General features: G+C 37.0%; 1 protein-coding gene across 1 annotated transcript; it reads right to left on the bottom strand.

Moving 5' to 3' along the window:
• Nucleotides 1-6,332: 6,332 nt before the first annotated feature.
• Nucleotides 6,333-7,199, bottom strand: LOC149077101 (uncharacterized). Its single transcript, XM_089242343.1, has one exon. The coding sequence runs from the start codon at nucleotides 7,197-7,199 to the stop codon at nucleotides 6,333-6,335; it is 867 nt and encodes a 288-aa protein (XP_089098469.1).
• Nucleotides 7,200-19,503: the final 12,304 nt, after the last annotated feature.

The raw sequence follows: 19,503 nt of genomic DNA, 5'->3' as shown, positions 1-19,503 counted from the left end.
GTTTAATTTAATAGTGGCCCGCGAACAGTCATAAAATCACTGAAGTGACCACTTACAATCCTATTAGGTGGAGCGCGTTCATCGAAAGGTTGATCACTCGTGTCTTAGCCATATTATGCGTACAATGAGCTTAGTGGTTACGAACAAAAATTATCAAAGGCACCATCATACCAAATGCACACGAATGTGAGATTGCGAATTTTGACTTTATTTGAGAGTGAAAATTCTTCGACTGGAATCAGGTTTGTGTCTAAAACTTTCTTCAATGGACTCCCACATATTTTGTCATATCGAGAGATTGATTAGTCTTTTCTGCTGTATTCGTGGAAATGCAATAACTTTTCGGAATGAATTTCGTAGTTGGCAACTGTCACGTATTTAAGAATGATTATTGAGACTCTTATTAGAAGTTGAGCTTCCTGAGATCTGCGTTCTTGATGCTAATCCGTGTTACCTAGACCGTTAACACATCGTGCTCCCTGTTTCTCTCGCATAATGTTTCCTGAAGAGCTTTCGAGAGTTTGGTCGTTAGATTTATTGTAGGTGAACCATGAATAAGGCTTCGTTTCTGAGAACGAGGGGTTTTCTGTTTAAAACATTATTGTTATATTATTTTTAATCTTCTACTTTGCTTGTAATTGCCCAACACACGGTTTTAAGGGAATTAAAAGCCTTAACACAAATGATGATTATTGAGAACGGAGTCTGTGAAACTTCATCATGATTAACTAGAGTAAAATAGGAAATCAATCCGACATTTAAGACATGCAAAATAATGGGATGATAATAAGAGAAGTGCCTCTTGATCAACTTCACATATGTAAATAAATAAATTCTTATTAAGGATGCGACTGAAATAAAGTTCTAATGATTGATATTCTCCATTGTCGATTCTCGCTTTGTTGGAGAAAACTTTTTAGATTAAATTTTAAGATTTATTGTGAGGAATGTATGTTTGACAGAAAGGAGAAATTATAATCTTATGGTCAAAAAAGGGATTGTCGCTTAACATTCCGATCAATGACTGACCACAATCTCCGATTTTCCAATTTCCAACCATTACTGATGGGAAGGGAATCATGATGGATTATGCACTAAAATATCTGGCAGAAGGAAATTTTCTCGAATTTATGAGCTTCACTTTCTTAGTTAACAGTCCGGATCGAGTTAGGATCTAACTGCTTTGTTTACCAGTCTTTGAATGATTTACCCAAGTGGTGTAACCTATCGGTTAGAAATACTTCGGAATATGGACTAGATCGCCGTTTCGATTAATAAGTAAGTTTTTAAATGATTTATTAAAAAATCTCTTAGAAGATTGTTTATGAGATACATGTACGGTTAGCACAATAGGACCTCTCAAATCCGTACTACTTGGGACCTAGGTGATTCCAAATTAGTGAATCTTCCTGATTGTGTGTCAACTTTCTTTTATTTCCCAAGTTTTCATATTTACAGAAGAAATACACTTCTTTGAGCACTTTGATTCATATTTTCCTCTGAAGAAAATTCATTAAAGCAATATACAGGGTGCATGGGACAGAACAAGAAAATAGAAAGTACCAAGAAAAACACTTCAAAACCCATCGAAGTGAAAAAAAATATGAAGAGGGAAGGTAACCTGTCGCCAAGTTAGAGATAGTAGCCAACCATTGCAATACTTCTGAAGACAGTCATGTGGTCACACGACGATGTGAAAAAAAAAATGAATACAGACTTGCCTGTAAAAGGCACTCAATCACAGCGCGCACGGCATTTTATTGACGAACCGTTGATCCTAGATGCATAGTTCCAATTAGAAAAAGTATCCAAGTAACGTGTAGTACTCAGATATGTCATTCATGTTGCAAGGGGGTTGTATATGTAATTAAAATAAAAATAAAAAAATTTCATACGGACACCTTGCGTCCAAAAACTCAATTAGAAAGTTGTTGCCCTGTCTCTCCCGATGCCAACAAAAAAAATTCCCCGTTTCTAAATGCAATATTCACTGAGATAATTCGAATTCGAAAAACAGAGGGAAGTTGAGGAAAAAAACAGCAATGCGGGCCACATCACTACGTTTTCGGCATGTTCGGAAATTCACTTGAATAATCACAAAAAAAATGGGGTAGGCGCACTTCGAGTCCACAACGTAGTTTTTTCGTGAAAACGTCGTAATGAAACCATGATAAGTATTTGGTATTAATATGGAATTTAATTATCAGTCTCTTTAATGCAATGGTTACGCCAATGTCTCCGCTGTGGTATTGATAGTAGAAGAAGATTGAATTATTGAACTATGGAAGACAAATGGCAGAATTCTCGAATATTAACCATGAAAAACTTTAATACCATAAACTACGTTTTGGCCACAAATAATACACGCACAAAAATTTCCAACATGAACCAATTTCTAAATGTATTTACAGTTGAATCCCTTTTTAACGAATACCGTTAAAGCGGAAATCTCGTTTCAACGAACACTTTTTAAATCTCCCAGATAAGTTTACGTAGGAACAATGCAAAAACCTGGAATTCCTCTATAACGAAATTTCATTTTAAAGAAGTGATTTCCCCGGTCTCTTGGAGTCCGTTATAACGGGATTCGACTGTATACATCCACGTGCTATGCCGGGGTCTTCGTGATGTTCGTTTTTTCCCTTCTGAAGGAAAAAATCACGACAGCCCCGACTATGCGTAGTCCTTGAAAGGTTTGCTGGAATTTCTCATCTATACGTGTGAGCACGTCATTTATTTAATTGCGAGGAAAAACAATGTGCATTAGAAAAACTTCGAATGTTTAACTTGACAGGACTCGCGGACGGTCGACACATGAAAGAGACTTGAGTTGAGCCTCTTTGATTATCTATAGTGAAGACTGTTTCAGTGCGATCGCAACCGAGAGGGGAGGGAAAGAAGAGATGAAAAAGAAAAAAAAGTCTATCGTATTTATTCATCACCTCATGGTCATAGCCTGTAAGCATATGTAGACGTACCTTTAGAAATTCCGCAGAGGAATTTTTACAAAGTGTCTGTATGGTTTAGTAGAAGTCTTGGATGATTTATTCGCTTCAAACTGTTACTGTCCACTTTTATTGTATCATCGAGAACATAACATGTTGAATCAGCGTTATCTTCAGGTCTGTCTAGTCACAAAAAATTCTCTCGCGCAGTCCCCGCACTTGGCGACCGTTGGCCACAGTCTTTGGTGAGCCGCCGCACACTCCCCCCCCAGTAGCGAACTTACGGTTCGAAACGGTCCGGGAAATGGACAGTTCGTCCGGAACGTGTTTTTCTTGTCTGAGGAACGGGAGGCGTAGGTAAGGTAATTCTTGTTGGTGACGGACTGGAATCGTTCACGTCTGAAGCCAGGAAGGCGGGTTTCAGTCTGTCCAGAGAAACTGTTCTTTTTTTTCCACGGACATCGATGTCGAATGTCTTTTCACGTCGTTGAATCACTTGAAATGGTCCGTCATATGGAGCTTGAAGCGGCTTTCGCACTCCATCGTGCCGAATGAATACGTGTGAGCAGTCTTTCAAATGAGGGTGGACGAAAATACTTTGTGGTGCATGACAAGATGTTGGTCGCGGTCGTAATTTTGTAAAATGTTCTTTGATAGTCTCAATAAGTTCTTTTGATGATGTTTCCCTCGGAGTGGGATCGAATATTTCTCCGGGAAGTCTGAGACTAGTGCCGTATACCAATTCCGCGGTGGTAGCTTTCAGATCTTCTTTGAAGACGCTACGGAAACCGAGTAATATAGTGGGCAAAGCAGTACACCAGTGTTCTGTGTTATAGGCTTTGATGGCAGCTTTGAGGGGTCTGTGTAGCTCCTCTACGAGGCCATTTGCTTGCGGGTGATATGGTGAAGACCGTATTCGTTGAATTCCTAGTACTCTTGCCAGTGCTAGGAAGAGGGAGCTCTCGAATTGACGGCCTTGATCGGTTGTGATTTTGGATGGCACCCCAAAGCGAGATATCCATGTTGCGTAGAATGTGCGAGCTACAGTCTCGGCGCTGATGTCTGGAATCGGGACCGCCTCCGGCCAACGTGTGAACCTGTCGATCATAGTTAGACAATAGGCATTGCCACCAGAAGGAGGAAGAGGACCAATGATATCAAGATGGATGTGATCAAATCGCTCAGTTTGGTCAGGAAATAAACCTAATGGGGTTTTCGTGTGTCGTGTTATTTTGGACTTTTGACAAGGTATACATTGTCTGGACCAGTTATTACAATCTTTATTTAATGAAGACCAAATGAAGCGAGTCCGAATCAATTTAGTTGTAGCTTTAATTCCTGGATGGGAAATATTATGAATGGTCTCGAAAACCTGCTTACGAAACTGTTCTGGTATGTATGGTCTAGGTGTGCCAGTGGAGAGATCACAAAATAGTGAAGTATTTGAGTCTGGCAAAGTCACTTTTTTGAGCTGTAATCCTCGTGGATTTTGTAAAAGATCAGTTAAAGTTTGGTCGCGTTCTTGTGCTTTTGAAATTTCGTTATAGTCAATAGGATTGGGCATTGAAATTGATGTTATGCGGGAAAGTGCATCTGCGGGTATGTTTTCGCTACCTTTTATATAGTGTATGTCAGTAGTGAATTGGGCAATAAAATCTAATTGCCTGCATTGACGAGGGGAAGCCTTGTCTAATTTTTGCTTGAAGGCATATGTTAGTGGTCTATGGTCCGTGAGTAAAGAAAAGTCCCTAGCTTCTAACATATGCCGAAACTGCTTTATAGAAGCATATGCAGCCAGCAATTCACGGTCGTACGCGCTGTAGTTGCATTCCGCGGGAGATAATTTCCTAGAAAAAAATGCAAGAGGCTGAAGCTCGTTGTCAACCACCTGAAACAGTGCGCCGCCAATGGCAAAATCGGATGCATCTACCTGAAGTACGAGTTTGGCATCGGGTTTCGGATGTGCTAAAAGGGTTGCGTTGGACAATAGTGTTTTGGAATTTTGAAATTCCTTATTTGCTATGTCAGTCCAAGCAATTTCTCTGTTGTCGTTTTTTTTTGACCCTTTCAAATAATTATTCAGTGTAGTTTGTGTATGTGCTGCGTGTGGTAAAAATCTACGAAAAAAATTGAGTAGTCCAAGGAAACGTCGTAGTTCTTTAATTGTTCTTGGTCTTGGATAATTGAGAATCGGCTCAACTTTTTCTGGCAAGGGTTTGGTGCCTTGTTTGGAAATGGAGTGGCCTAAGAATGATATCTCCGCAACACCGAAGACACATTTGGAAACATTAATTGTGAGGCCATAGTTATTGAGCCGTTGCAAAACAGTGCGTAAGTGAACCTTATGTTCAATTTCACTGTCACTGAAAATCAAAATGTCATCTAAATAGACATAACAAAATTTCAGATCACCAAGAATCTCATTCATAAATCGTTGGAAAGATTGGGCAGCATTACACAAGCCAAAATTCAGGTAAGGAAATTCAAATAAGCCGAAAGGTGTGCAAACAGCTGTTTTCGGAATGTGGTCGGAATGAACAGGAATGTGAAAATACGCGCGCACAATGTCAAGTTTTGAAAAACAACTTTTACCGTGTAATGCATTTGAAAAGTCCTGAATGTGAGGAATGGGGTACCTATCTGGGACCGTGCAGGCATTGAGTTTGCGGTAGTCACCCACTGGACGAATACTGCCTGAACTTTTTGATACGACATGTAATGGTGATGACCAGGGCGATTTAGAAGGCCTACATATTCCTTGATTCATCATAAATTGGAATTCCTCCTTAACAGCATCATAGAGCTTGGGATTTAATCGCCTGGGTTTGCTATGTATAGGCGGGCCGGTGGTTTCGATGTAATGTACAGTGTTATGCCGAACAGGCTTCACTTTGTGCGACACTTTTGTCAGTTCAGGAAATTCTGCCAAGATTTTGTGATATTCCGAAGTTTCGGATATTACCTTAATGGAATAGTTTTCAGAGTTATATTCAATTTTTCCAATTTGCGAAAGTTTCGTGACACTGTCCATTAATCTGCGGTGTTTGAGATCAATTAAAAGTCCAAAGTTGAGAAGAAAATCCGCGCCTATGATCGGTATTGGTACGCTTGTAATGAGAAACTTCCACTCAAAACAACGTCTTAATCCAAAGTCAACATTGAGAACTTTGGTGCCGTAAGTGTGTATCTTAGAGTTATTGGCAGCAAACAATTCAAACGAATCAGGAACTATTTTTGTGTAATGTTTTGTGAGTGGAATGCAAGAGACGTCAGATCCTGAATCAATTAAAAATCTCAAATGGGATCTTTTATCAAATACATAAAGGCGACAAGTTTTCACGGCCATCGGTGTTGACGTCGCCGATATATTATAGTCGACGGCCGTGTTTAGTTTCCCTGTTCCTTGGTTTGAAAAGAGCACGGTTGTTGACATCTGAAGGCGTTGTTGCCGAATCTAGCATGGTAATAGCAATAGCCGGTTGTTTGTGATGAGGGAGTGAAACGACGATAAGGAGATCTGAACCTCCGTCTCGTATAGTTTGTTTCTCTCTCTCTAGACAAGCGGTCGAGCTTTTTCCTAAGAGAAGCTATCTCCGCTCTCATGGCACTCATTTCTGTCAGAGGGGAGGGATTATCGGGTTCAACGTTGTTGACATGTAGCTGCGGGGTCCCTGTGCGTTCCGCTCTCCCCATGGCATAGATGCTGTTGTTGTATGTGTCTTTACTAACTTCTATTATTTTGTCGGCCATTTTCGCTAATGTCTCTAAGCTCTCTGAGCTAACTGATAGGATGGCCTGTGTTTCTGACGGCATACGTTGGAACCATAGAGTTTTTAGAAAATCGTCGCTTACAGATTTGCCGGCTAAATCTCTCATTTCCCTTAATAGGTGTGAAGGTTTTTTGTCCCCCAACTGTAGTTCGGACAACAACTTGCGTACTTGACAAGTGTTAGAATCAGAGAATTCTTCGATTATCCGTTGTTTAAGAGTCTCATACTTGTTTGTTTCGGGTGGGTTCAATAAAATATCTGAAACGGAAGCGAGCGTTTCTGGATCTATAACCGCAATCACGTTATTGTATTTGGTAGCGTCGTTAGTTATGGCGGATATTGAAAAACAACTTTCCACTTGAATGAACCATAACTTTATATTTTGCCGCCATATGGGCGGGAGTTTCAAGGCAACGCGACAAATTTGTAAGTTTTCTGGTGATGGGTCAGACGGCGAAGGGTTAGGAGAGTTATCGTTAGGCATTTTTGGATACAGACTTTTATGCGAATCTAGTTATATAATTGCGAAAATAAAAATAAGAACATTTGTTATCCTGACCAAACAAAATAGAGCGATCACAAAAAGGTCCTACCCTGATCTTAATGGCATCGGCGGTGCTGCACACATTGGGCTTCGGCTGAGTAGATTCGTCATCTTTATGTCATCAGAAGGTTGCTTCGGTCTAAGTCACCACTGTTACTGTCCACTTTTATTGTATCATCGAGAACATAACATGTTGAATCAGCGTTATCTTCAGGTCTGTCTAGTCACAAAAAATTCTCTCGCGCAGTCCCCGCACTTGGCGACCGTTGGCCACAGTCTTTGGTGAGCCGCCGCAAAACCATACACGCCACCGTCGCGATTGGCTGAAGTTACAATTTCGAGGCAAGCCTGTCTCCCAATTAAAAAGTTATTTTCACAGAGCCAAAACATTTAAAACTCACGCGTAATACGTACAGGCCGACTTGGTTCAGTTTCTGAATTCAGAAGGTAGATGGCAGCACAGAGCACGCATTCCTTAACCAGTCATCTGGCCACGATGGCATATCAATCAATCGTCTTTGCGTTAGGTATGCAACGCATACACAGTATTTTCCGGCATGTACCAATGTACAATCTATACTAGTAGTAGTCTTGATTGATTGAGATTAAACATAAACACGAAAATTCAAGCATCTGTCACTTTCCCCCAATATGGAAGACAGATGGGCAGCACCTCTAGAACACAGTACACTGATAAATCAATCAATACTCAACTCTGGCATCACTAATATATTGAGACAACGCTTATATACACACACAAGACTTTCCAGCATACACCGATTCGTTCGCAATTCTCCAAACGTATGGTTTACGAGGTGCATGTGCGTTTTATGTGATAGTGATCTTAAATGGTTGTGATGTTAGTCGAATAACAACGAGTTAATAACTTTCCAAAAAAATCATGTTTTACAAAAAAAATCACTAAACGTACCACACGGAAATAAATTTTAATAAAAATAGTTCATGAACACTTGTAAGATCTATTTACATGCGTATTGAGAAGAATTATTAGTGTATTAAATTGATCAAAGAAAATTGCAAAAAACTTAGCGAACAAGCATTAACAGCTCCGCATTTCGAGCTAATTCGGATCCAATTATACTTCTCACTAATTGCAATAAACTTTTTCTCCCTTTTCAGTCTAACTATCATATGTTACTACTAACTTATTGTATATATAATCTAACATCAAGTTATTTGCAATTAGCATTAATGTACAGCTTCAGATAAAAAACGTGATAGATATAATATCCACCGAGTAGGATCGAAGAAAAAATGATGATCCAGAAATCAAACGGATTTCCATAAATTAAGGAAAATGGGACATGAAATCCCTAAGTATAAAGAGATTTCTGTACATTTATCCAGAAAAGAAAGTGTTTATAAATATTCTGATTGCTTAAAATAATGTGGGGGGTCTTTCTTTCCTCTCAAGAGAAATCATGGTCTTATATGGCAATAAACTTACATCCAAAATCCAAATTTCATTCATTTGTTATCATTTTAATCTGGTTAAAATAAAGCTACTTACGAGCAGCATCGTCACACACCATATGACAGTGTCAATAATCATTCAGAAGCTTTGATCTTCAGGAGATAAATAACAAGCTAAGAATTAAAATAATGTACTGTTCCTATTTTTATCAGTTTCAAGATGGAAATTTAATCAAGTTGGTTCTCGCAGACTGATTAATTTTCATTCATTAATTTCATTGCTTTCTAATGAACTCTGTATTTATCGTAATTGTTTTTGTTTTATTAAGTCAAGATATAACCAGTTAGTTAAATCAAATGTATAAAGAAAATAATGTATATTTATAATTCATTTAATAATGTATAATTTTAATTCAAAATGTATTTAAATTCTGTATAATTACATCGTTCGCAATGTTTTTACTTATTTTGTTTCATGTTTCATTTATAGCAATTAGTTTTGAATTTGAGTCTAATTTTGTTATCTACATTTTATTTCCTTGAGTTCGTTGTTTATTTATCGCTGGAAGAAATATTTTGTGTGTCTTCTGTTATTTTTTTATATTGGTTTTCTTCTTTTTATAATAAATCTGTTATTTGGTTGTTTTATTTAATGCTCAAAAATAATTAGTGGTTATTGAAGTTTCAGATCGGAATTTTTTTGACGACGTTTAGAGGTGTATGGAATATCGGCCATATACAGGGTGAATAGCTTACAGCTCTCACCGCAATTTATTGGTGAACCGTTCATCCTAGAGGCATACTTCCAATTAGAAAAAGTGTCTAATAACGTGTAGACCTCAGTCACGTCATCGATATTTCAAGGGCTGGTATAGTTATGAAACAAATTGACTTTTTATACGAACACCCTGTACTCAAGAACTCAATGAGAAAGTTATGACCCTGTCTTTCCTGAGGCCCAACAAAAACATTCCACGTTTCCGTGTGTCATATTCGCTGCAATATTTGAATTACAAAAATGGAAAAAAGTTGGGAAAAAAACCGGATAAAAGGCTGTAAAATGTGTTTTAACAGCGTTGAAATGCATTTTTTATATTTTAATAACTATACAACCCCTTTAAATATGAATGACTTACCTGAAGTCCACACGTTATTTAGATACTTCTAATCGTAAGTATGCCTTTTGGATAAACGGTTCACCAGTACTTTGCGGTGCCGCTGTGGTTGCCGAGGCGAGTCATAGTGACGCACTCGCATCACGAGGACCCGTGTTCGAACCCCATCGCCACAGTGGTGATCGCCTGAAGTTGGTTTTGTGTGATTCGCACTTTCGAGGCACAAATGCGAGTCGATCTCCTCTTTAAAATGTCTCGCCACAGAGAGCAACAGGCCTCCAACGGTGCAATTATTCAATCATTACACTTCACTCATACATAGTTAGGAAAACTGATGGCAGATGGCAGCATTACACAGAAACAAACTTCACGGTAGGTCCGCAACACACACATTCTAACACCAATTAGTTAAAAGTTCCGCAGAAGAATATGAACGAGGTGCATGTGTGGTTTAGTAGCACTTTGTGCGTGCTGTTAGCTATGCGCCATGTATATGGAAAGAACAGGATTATGGTTGATAGACACTAATGAAAAACCATTACGGCCTTAAAGATCATAATGCTTTCTTATGATCTTATAATCTATCTTATGATAACTATGACTATAATTGTAATCAACTATAGTCATACAGTGTGACCTCTCGATAATGGACAAGCTTGGGACCGAATTTTTTTTTCCGCTTGTGGGAAGTGTCTATTAATGTTTTGCTAAATATTTTGAGACGTTCTGTTTCATAAAATTCAAAAGTGTCTGTTAACGGGAGGTGTGCGTCATGAAGGTTCTTCATTGTATATATACACCTCGCATATTTGTCAAACTAAATGTTTATTTTGCGAATTACGTTTTAATTCACTCCGATTTGCAGCAGTGGTTAATTTCTCACCATAAAATATTTTAGTGAATTCCAAATAACAACTTTTTGGCAATTTAGGCAACCCAACCAATTCGGTTGCCCAGCCTCTGACAATTTTTCGGTGATTACTATTATTATTTGATAACGATCTCAATTTGCCGTATTTTTCACGAGGAAATATGGGCAGCTTAGGTATCGTATGTTTGGGTGTATTGTACCTTTTTTTGGAACACCTAGGAGGGCCGAATTTTGTCAGCGGATCCTTGGCCTTTGAAGATCGGACACACCCCACTTCCCATTTTGGAGAGGTATCGAAGCGTTCCCGAAGGATGGGTGTATTTGCCCGGAGATTATGCATTGTGTATTGACCAGACCGGAGATTATGCACCCCTGTCATAATGAGTTGAATATCTCCCTTAGCGTTTCTCTATCTTTCATTACTAGCATCATCAAGACAATTTTTTAGGTTGTTAAATAGTGGAATAATGACTTTTTTGTAATTCAGTTACTATAATTTGACTTCACTACCACTAACTACTACTTAACCGTACATGCACCTCGTACATATTCCTGTACGGAATTTCTAAAAATTGGAAGCTCAAGATCACAGCACCACATTCCCTGTATTACAATTCAAACTGTTATATACCATGAAAAAATGTTGAAAATGACAAGAAAATCTTTGTAGAAGTTGTTTTGTGTTTACTCTTATTAGTGAAATCAAATTCTCTAGCGTAATTAAGTTAACAATTCCACAAAAAAACACACGTAAATTCTTGGATGGCCATGAATTAACTCAAACATGATCTTGTGTGCTGGTTAGGGCATTTGTACCTTCAACTGTAATAAACCAGTTTCTCCCAACCAAAGAAAGCCACATCAATTGACAGTACTGTTCTGGATAATTTCTCACACAAGTCCTTGAAAGGAAAAGAGGATGAAACAATTTGCAGAACGTCACAGATTTATTTACAGAAACATTTATTTACAAGCAGAGATCTTGACAAACAACGACTTGTCTTCCCGATGCAATTTCACAACTTCTTAGTTTTCTTTTGGCGACGCAGCCTTAAAAAGGCCAAACTGACCTTCTACAATAACCTCCAAGATTCGAGAGACATCTGTACATTTCCGGTTTATCATAATCACGTCGCTTTATCAGAACTGTCACAAAACGTTCAAACTTGGCGTAATTTTGAGGTGTTCACAACAATTCGTTATCGATTACTCATAGGTGGAAGATGGCATAATTTTCGTAACTGTACATTATCTTGCTTCATCAAATGCGTTAAAGAGCAAAAAAAACTACAAAGTTTATTGTAAAAAAAAAAAAGTCGTTCAACATAGGATTTCGATCGAATTCGGCGCAAAAATTGGGAAAAAAATCGTTTATAATTGCATCAATTAATAAAGGCTCAAATCCTCATGAAGTATTAATTTAACTATCGTACACTATTGTTGAAAAGTGCGTGAAAAATTCTGGGTCTGGAGAACTCTCCAACAGCGTTAATATCATAAATACAAATTCGTTGAAAATATTGTGTGAGCTTTAGAAACAGGGTTGCACAACTTTCGGCTCCCAGGCCGAATGAGGCCCGCCAAGGGGTTTCATCCAGCCCGAGAAAGATATTGTGATAGTAAAGAATACAGTATACGCAACACGATAAATGCTTAGGCTGCCCATATTTCCTTCATTAAGCTTACGGGATATCGCCAATTATCGTAAAAAGTACAGGTAAAGTTTCCGATTAGAGCCGAAATAATTGACAAAAGCAAGTAAACTTGCCAATTACAGCCAAAATAACTCAAAGGTAAAGTTGCTAATTCCAGAACAATTGTCAAACACAAGTAAAGTTGTCAATTACAGCAAAAAAAATTGTCAAAGGCAAGTAAAGTTGCCGAATACAACCAACAAAAATTGTCAAAGACAAGCAAAGTTACAGTCAAAAATATAGTCAAAGGCAAATAAAGTTGCCAATTGCAGCCAAAACATTGCCAATGGCAGGTAAATTTTCCATCTATAGCTAAAATTGCTGAAAAATTGTCAAAAGTAAATAAAGTTACCATTTGGGTCAAAAATTTCTGGAAAACACCAATGGCGGTCATATAGAGGGCTACTGCAAGTCCTAATGAGTAAAAACGTAACTCAGCAAAATAAAGTATGTTTCACAAACATGTGAGATGAATGTGATAATAATTAGTTTATCTGCTTTATTTCGGTCACCCCGAAATATCTCGGGCTTAACATGCTTTCATATCCAATGTGGCGTTATAACGCGAATCGGGAAAATTTTTGAAACCGCTTAAAGAGTTAATGACAAATTCAAATTCTGATTTCTTCTTGTTCGTGATTTTTATCCCTTCGAATTTATGGATTTGGGTATTGGATATCCATGCGCGTATGGGTTTCAGATCTTATCTTATGAATATATGTGCGTATTTGCATATGTTTTCAGGATGCATAAACATTTCTAGCCTTAAACAGGAACAGTGAGAAATATTTGGTAGTGCAGAATTCCGTGATTTCTGGATAAAAAGCTACTTGCGTCGAGATGGTAGTAAGTCTATCTCCCGACATCTTTGCTTTGTTACCGCTGGCTTTTTTCCCCTTGGGAAAAAAAAGAAGGAATTCATATCTTTATCCTTTTTTATATTTATTCTCTTCTTGTTATCTCTTTACAAAATAACCCCTCCTTGTCCCGGATGTTTAGCACAGTATACTCACAGTTGTGTGATATATAAATACAATTTCCTGACTGACAAGTCAAACGCTGACTTTTCAAGTTCTTATTTCCTTTTTATTTTTTTCTACCCCTCGGTCTACGAAATACAATTTTCTTTCAGCAAACAATATTGATGCAGAAGAGGGAAAAAAACTATAATAACTCGACACATTCTTATTTCCACATCTTATTCTTAAGGGACCACTGAGCATAAAAATTCTAAATAAAATGTTTCAGATGTGAAGGAAAACACTTATGAGAAATGACGATAGGTAACAATTCATTTCATATTATTTTCCATTTTAAACCTGTAGGTTTCGTTAAACGCTTAAAATAAAAACTAAATAAACTAAATAAACATCTCACCAAGACTAATGTTGAAATTTATAAACAATTCAACAAACAACATCAGACGTTTAAAAGTTTTTCAAAGACGTATGGAGCAGAGATCGAGCAATAATATAGCATAAAAATGCAAATATTCAAACAAAGAATCAAATTCTATTGGTTGGAAACGTGCACTTCGTTTTATCAGTTATGTTCTCCTAACCTTTTTTGAAAATAAATATCATCGAATGTTGATAAATGAAGAGCAAAATGAAACTTTTATTTAGATAACCTTATTATTTGATAAAACTTTTCCTTTTCTTTTTTGGAAAATCGGTAATATTCATTTTTTTTCAACCAAAAACATCGATTAAAATAACTTATTAATAACTTTAAGAGTTCTAAATGATGTCACTTTCTTTAAAATCTTTTATGTATGAACTTCAGCTGTTGTTGTCTAAATCCTGTTTTACAAAACATCACTAAACGTCTCACACAAAAATTTTCGTAAAACTAATTCGTGTACACCTATAAGATCTATTTGCATGTGTATTGAAGGATCAACATTGTATATCAAATTGATAAAAGAAACACAGAACTTCCGAACACACAAGTATTAACATCTCCACATTTCAAGCTAATTAAGATCAAATTATACTTCTCACTAATTGAAATAAACAGTTTCTGTCTAATACATGTGTTACTAACCACTGCATACACAATCTAACATCAAATCATTTTCAATTAACATTTATGTACAGCTGCAGATAAAAAGCGTGAGATATATCGTTAACCAAGGAGGTTGGGAAAAAAATGACGATCCAGAAAATCAAACGGATTCCCATAAATTAAGGAAAATGGGGACATGAAATCCCTAAGTATGAAGACATTTCTGTGCATTGATCCAGAAAAGAAAGGGTTTTGGAAATACTATTCTAATTGGGTAAAATAATGTGATATTTTTTTCTCAAGAGCAATATATATATACTTATTTTTAATCTAGAAAAGAAATTTCATTTGTTTAATTATTATTTGAATCTGAATTAACATAAAAAGCTACTTGCGAGCAGCATCGTCACCACTACATGAGAATGTCAATGATCATTCAAAGGAAGCTTTGATCTTTAGGAAAAAATAACAAACTAAGAAATAAATGAATATAATATACTGTTCCTCTTTTTAATCAGTTTCAAGATAGAAATTTAATCAAAATTTAATTTTTGCCTATCACCTGTCGGAAAACGAGGGAATTACGCGTACCCTGGACCCAACCTGCGCACTCTAAGGTTGAATTAAGATGTCAAAAAATTTTATTTCTTCCACATATCTAAATATTAAAACTCACACAAATAAAAAGTGAAAGAGTTGAATTAGGAAGTTTCAAAGTGACGTTCGTTGAGATTAAGTGTCGTACAGAACTTATTTTGAAGTCGTCAGGTTGAAGAGGTGCATGTGCAAGAGAGTTACGCATGTCTTTGTTGGCACATGAGACTTGAATTACGAAGAGAAACTTTATTTTTTGAATATGTTTACATTAGAAATTGGAAGAGCGTAGGTTTCGGCAGGATATGATCGAAGTGTTCAAATTTTCAACGGGATTGATAGGATGGGCCATGGATTATTTATGCCCCGTCAATCGACTGCTTCGACAAGGGGACACCTGTATCGTTTAGTAGGAGACAACTCCAGATTGTGGTGTCGCAGGGCATTTTTCTCTAATAGGGTTGTTCATAAGTGGAATAGCTTACCCTCGGAGGTAGTAAATTCTACCACAATTGACACATTTAAAAAGAAATACGATAAGCATGTTGGGGTAAATCGAGAAGCTATCCATACGTAGAATAAGGCAAACATAAATATTTTTATGGGTGGATATTGTATCATATTTTATCATGTATATATAGTCTCGTTTTGCTGCATTGTTAATTGGGTTGTAAAAAAATTGGGTTGTAAAATGTAAAGTTACATTTTTTAATTGGATTACTGTATTTTAGAAATATATTACACCCATATTTGTTATGGGCGTCTTTTTCTTTACCACCTCGTTGGGCATTTCGCCTGTTGTGGCCTTGTATTTGTATAATTTTCAGGTTATTACAATAACTATGAAAATAGAATGTTATATTATAGAGAGAGAGAGAGATAAAATGTTAATAGAATGTTAAATAGAATGTTATAAGAGACAAAAAAAAAATTGTGATTTTTCTCCCTTCAAGTCTATCTCATTTGAATACGCTCTTGCATTCTGAAGCACTATGACGACTGTTCAAGCAGCTGCAGCATAGCTTCTTGCCTTTCATATATATTCAAAATGTTTTTCCTCAGAAATGTCAAGGTACATTTCACTCTCGTAAAATTTAGAATTCCCTGCACTGGAAAAGCGCAAACCACTTACAGAATTTAGGGTATCGATATTTTTTGGTACATCCAGTATTTCATTTATTTTCTTTCCACTTACTGAGACGAAAATTCACTCGACTACAAGATTTTAGCATTGCTGCGAAAAAAGAATTCTTTTACAAATTCTCGAAGAAACGGCATGATGTACCTTCTTTATAAAATTTTTGTAGTCATCTAGTTCATTTTTTAGTATCTTGTGCCAACAAATTTTAAGCATGAAATAAGTATGATGGTATCCGTAACATTTTCTGAAAACATTGCTCCGATCAGGCCCATCCTCCTCATTCAAAATGGCTCTCGATGTTCCGTAATATAACTGCGGCGAAAAAAACGTAAGTCTCTTGAGCATATGCAAACACGAGAGTTGCTTTTCAGTTAGAAAATCATGACTTGAGTGTGGGATATATAGTAGTTCACGTTCTCAAAAAGGAATTAAATGACTTTCAGGACTTTGAATGAATTCTGCAGATCATTTCGTTACATCGTTTCAGCATGAGTTAAAAGGTCCGTTATTTAAGACGTACAGGGTATTTGTGCTAACGGTATCCAAAAGTAATGACTTATCCCTTTCAGAACATGGTGCAACAAATGTGTGGGTTGCTTTTTCTCACTACTTACTAAACCAGACATGTGTGCACAACTCGCCCATATTCCTCTGCGGAACTTCTAACGAATTGGTACATACAGAGAGAAACGCGATGTCACTCTCCGCTGTTCACACGAAGTACGAAAGCCTGGATAACCAAGCGGAGATTGAAATGTATATAGTTCGCAAAGAAAATTCAAATTCCTCTGTGGGAAATCGAACCATCAATCTCTCACTGTCCGCGCGAGTGTTCTAGCCATTGAACTATTACTTGGTACATGTTGGAATGTATGTATACGCATAGTGAACCTTCCGTGAAGTTTGTTTTTATGTAAAGCTTATTATGTGTAGTGCGCTGCCATCTGCAATCATTTTTTTTTAAACTGTGAAGTTTCTCTCAACTCACAGTGAATGAAGTGTAATGAATGATTACACCGTTGTAGGCCTGTTGCTCTCTGCGGCAAGACTTTTTAACGAGGAGATAGCTCGTATTCGCGCTTCGAAGTTGGGAACCGCAGAAAACCAACTTCAGCCTTACCACTAGGTGACGGTGGGGTTTGAACCCGGATCCTGGCGATACGAGTCCGTCTCTATGACCACTCGACCGGCTGCTTCTTCTCACTGTAGAATTTTTTCTTTGGAGCTCAGAGAGTTGAGCCCCGACTTAAAGGATTGCGTACATATTCAGATAGAAATATGATGAACTTTAGGGTTTTCATCAGAGGGCAGCACTTATATAAAATTGAACTTTCACTAGGTTTTTAAGATAGCTTCCAGGTGAAAGTGCGTCCGAAAAAAGTCTGATTTATTACTTAAAATTTAGCAATAAATTCTCATATATTTGAGTTAGTGATGCATTCAATATATTGGGTATTGTTTACTAAACATATCTGTGCTACTTCATTTCACCTGGAATTTTCGTCAAGAAAAGGTTGCATTTTGCGGTCAAGAAACTACTTAACTAGAAAGTAAATGTCATCTATTTATAAGTGGAAACTAATATCGTATCTTTTAAATCATACCTATAAAGTTTTATTTCCCTGATAATTTGTCATTTTATGTTAGATATTAATTTGATGGTAATATTCTGAGCAAAACTAGGGCTACTTTACACCTCTCAAAAAGTCATGTAAAGCAATTCCAAAGTAGTTTGCAACAACTCCAAAGAAATTTTTCTACTTCATTTCAGGATTAATTCAGCTCAGTATCAATTCTATTACGTTCAAAAGAATATTGTTTGCTTCATTTTTCGATAAATTATTACCGAATTTCATTCATTCGAGTTGTTTTTTTTACATGGTAAATGAGATGAATTGCACTTTGTGAATTTTCATTTTTTCCCCATTTAAGACCAAAAAAATCAATTTCCTGTAGTACCACAATGCATTTCGGGGGGGGGAAGCTCGACAGTGCTCCAAAACACTGTCTTACTAAGAAGTAATCAATATATAATAAGGTGGTTTATCCGAAGACGATGCCATTTTCCGCTATTACTACGAAAGTTTCGACAGCTAGCTGATGCAAATGTAAATCCAGGAAAAAAAATTCAACAGTCCTTGCTGGCAACAGAACCCACGTCCTCTCACTTGCGGGTACAGCGCGCCATAGACCACTAAACTACAAAGCCAACGAATCCTCTTCCCTTAGAGCTTGCTTGAGCTGAACGGAGCCATACATGAACGTCCAGACCTTACTCAGGCCAAAGCTCACAAATTTCTGACATCGCCACCAGTTGGCGACTTATTCGATTATTTGTGAGCTTTGGCCTGAGTTAGGGCAGACTCTCCATTGTGTTGTCCCGTGTTCAGCGCACACGAGCTCTAAGAAAAGAGGATTCGTTGGCTTTGTAGTCTAGTGGTCATGCATACACATATACTCACGTAACATGTTCCGACATGTACCCATTCGTTAGAAATTCCTCAGAGGAATGTATACGAGGTGCATATTCAGTGAAGCAGCAGCAGTCTAGTGGTCTCACCCGGAAAGTGAGAGGACGTGTGTTGGATTTTCTTTCCTGAATTTATCTTCGCACCAACCAGCTGTCGAAAAATTCGTAATAAGGTTGTGCAATGTCCTTTATGGGTTACTTTGCACCAATTTTAAAAAGTTCATAAAAAATTGTTTCTAATGTGATGGCTTTTTTAGGGCAACAGACCTGTTCTAACATCATCTTAGAATATATCAACATCATTTTCAAAAATCATTTCACACATTTGCTATTCGTAGCTTAATTTTTTTTCTTAATTAAGTATATAGCTCAAAAACGGTGAAACACGTGTGTTACTTTGTGTTACGTGTTAATTTCATATTTGATAACGTGATAACGTAAATTTTATAGCTTTCAAATTGACAGCGTGAAAAAAAAATTGTAAGTAATGAAGTAGATCTCAAAATTCTGTCAATCTTCCCATAATAAATGTATAATATAGCTTAATTATTATTATTTTTTCTAATTTGGCCAGATATCGGCGAATTGACTTATGTTGGCTTCCGCTCACGTATATCACGATCATTAGAAACTTCTAATGCTACTCATTATAAAATTGATTACTGTGTTACTAAATTAGTACTGATATTATTAGTAAGAGAAAGAGATCGATAAGAAAATGCTCTTATGCCAACCATGGCTTCAATGCAAGGTACAAGGATAGAATGTTCACTACGTAGTTGCACGAACAAAAGAATTCACGTGAGCAGCAAAGGGGTGTCAATTTGAAACATGTTTTACGCATCCAACATATCTAACGTAATTAAATAAATCCAAGTTAATCTTTTTGTTTCAAACAATAGTTCCAACTCTGATAAA

Source organism: Pholcus phalangioides, unplaced genomic scaffold (assembly GCF_987345545.1).
Source record: "Pholcus phalangioides strain wild (caught in Gottingen) unplaced genomic scaffold, Ppha-v1.0 ptg000015l_1, whole genome shotgun sequence".
In the NCBI taxonomy this organism is placed as follows: domain Eukaryota; kingdom Metazoa; phylum Arthropoda; class Arachnida; order Araneae; family Pholcidae; genus Pholcus; species Pholcus phalangioides.
This window is presented reverse-complemented; position numbering and strand designations above follow the sequence as displayed.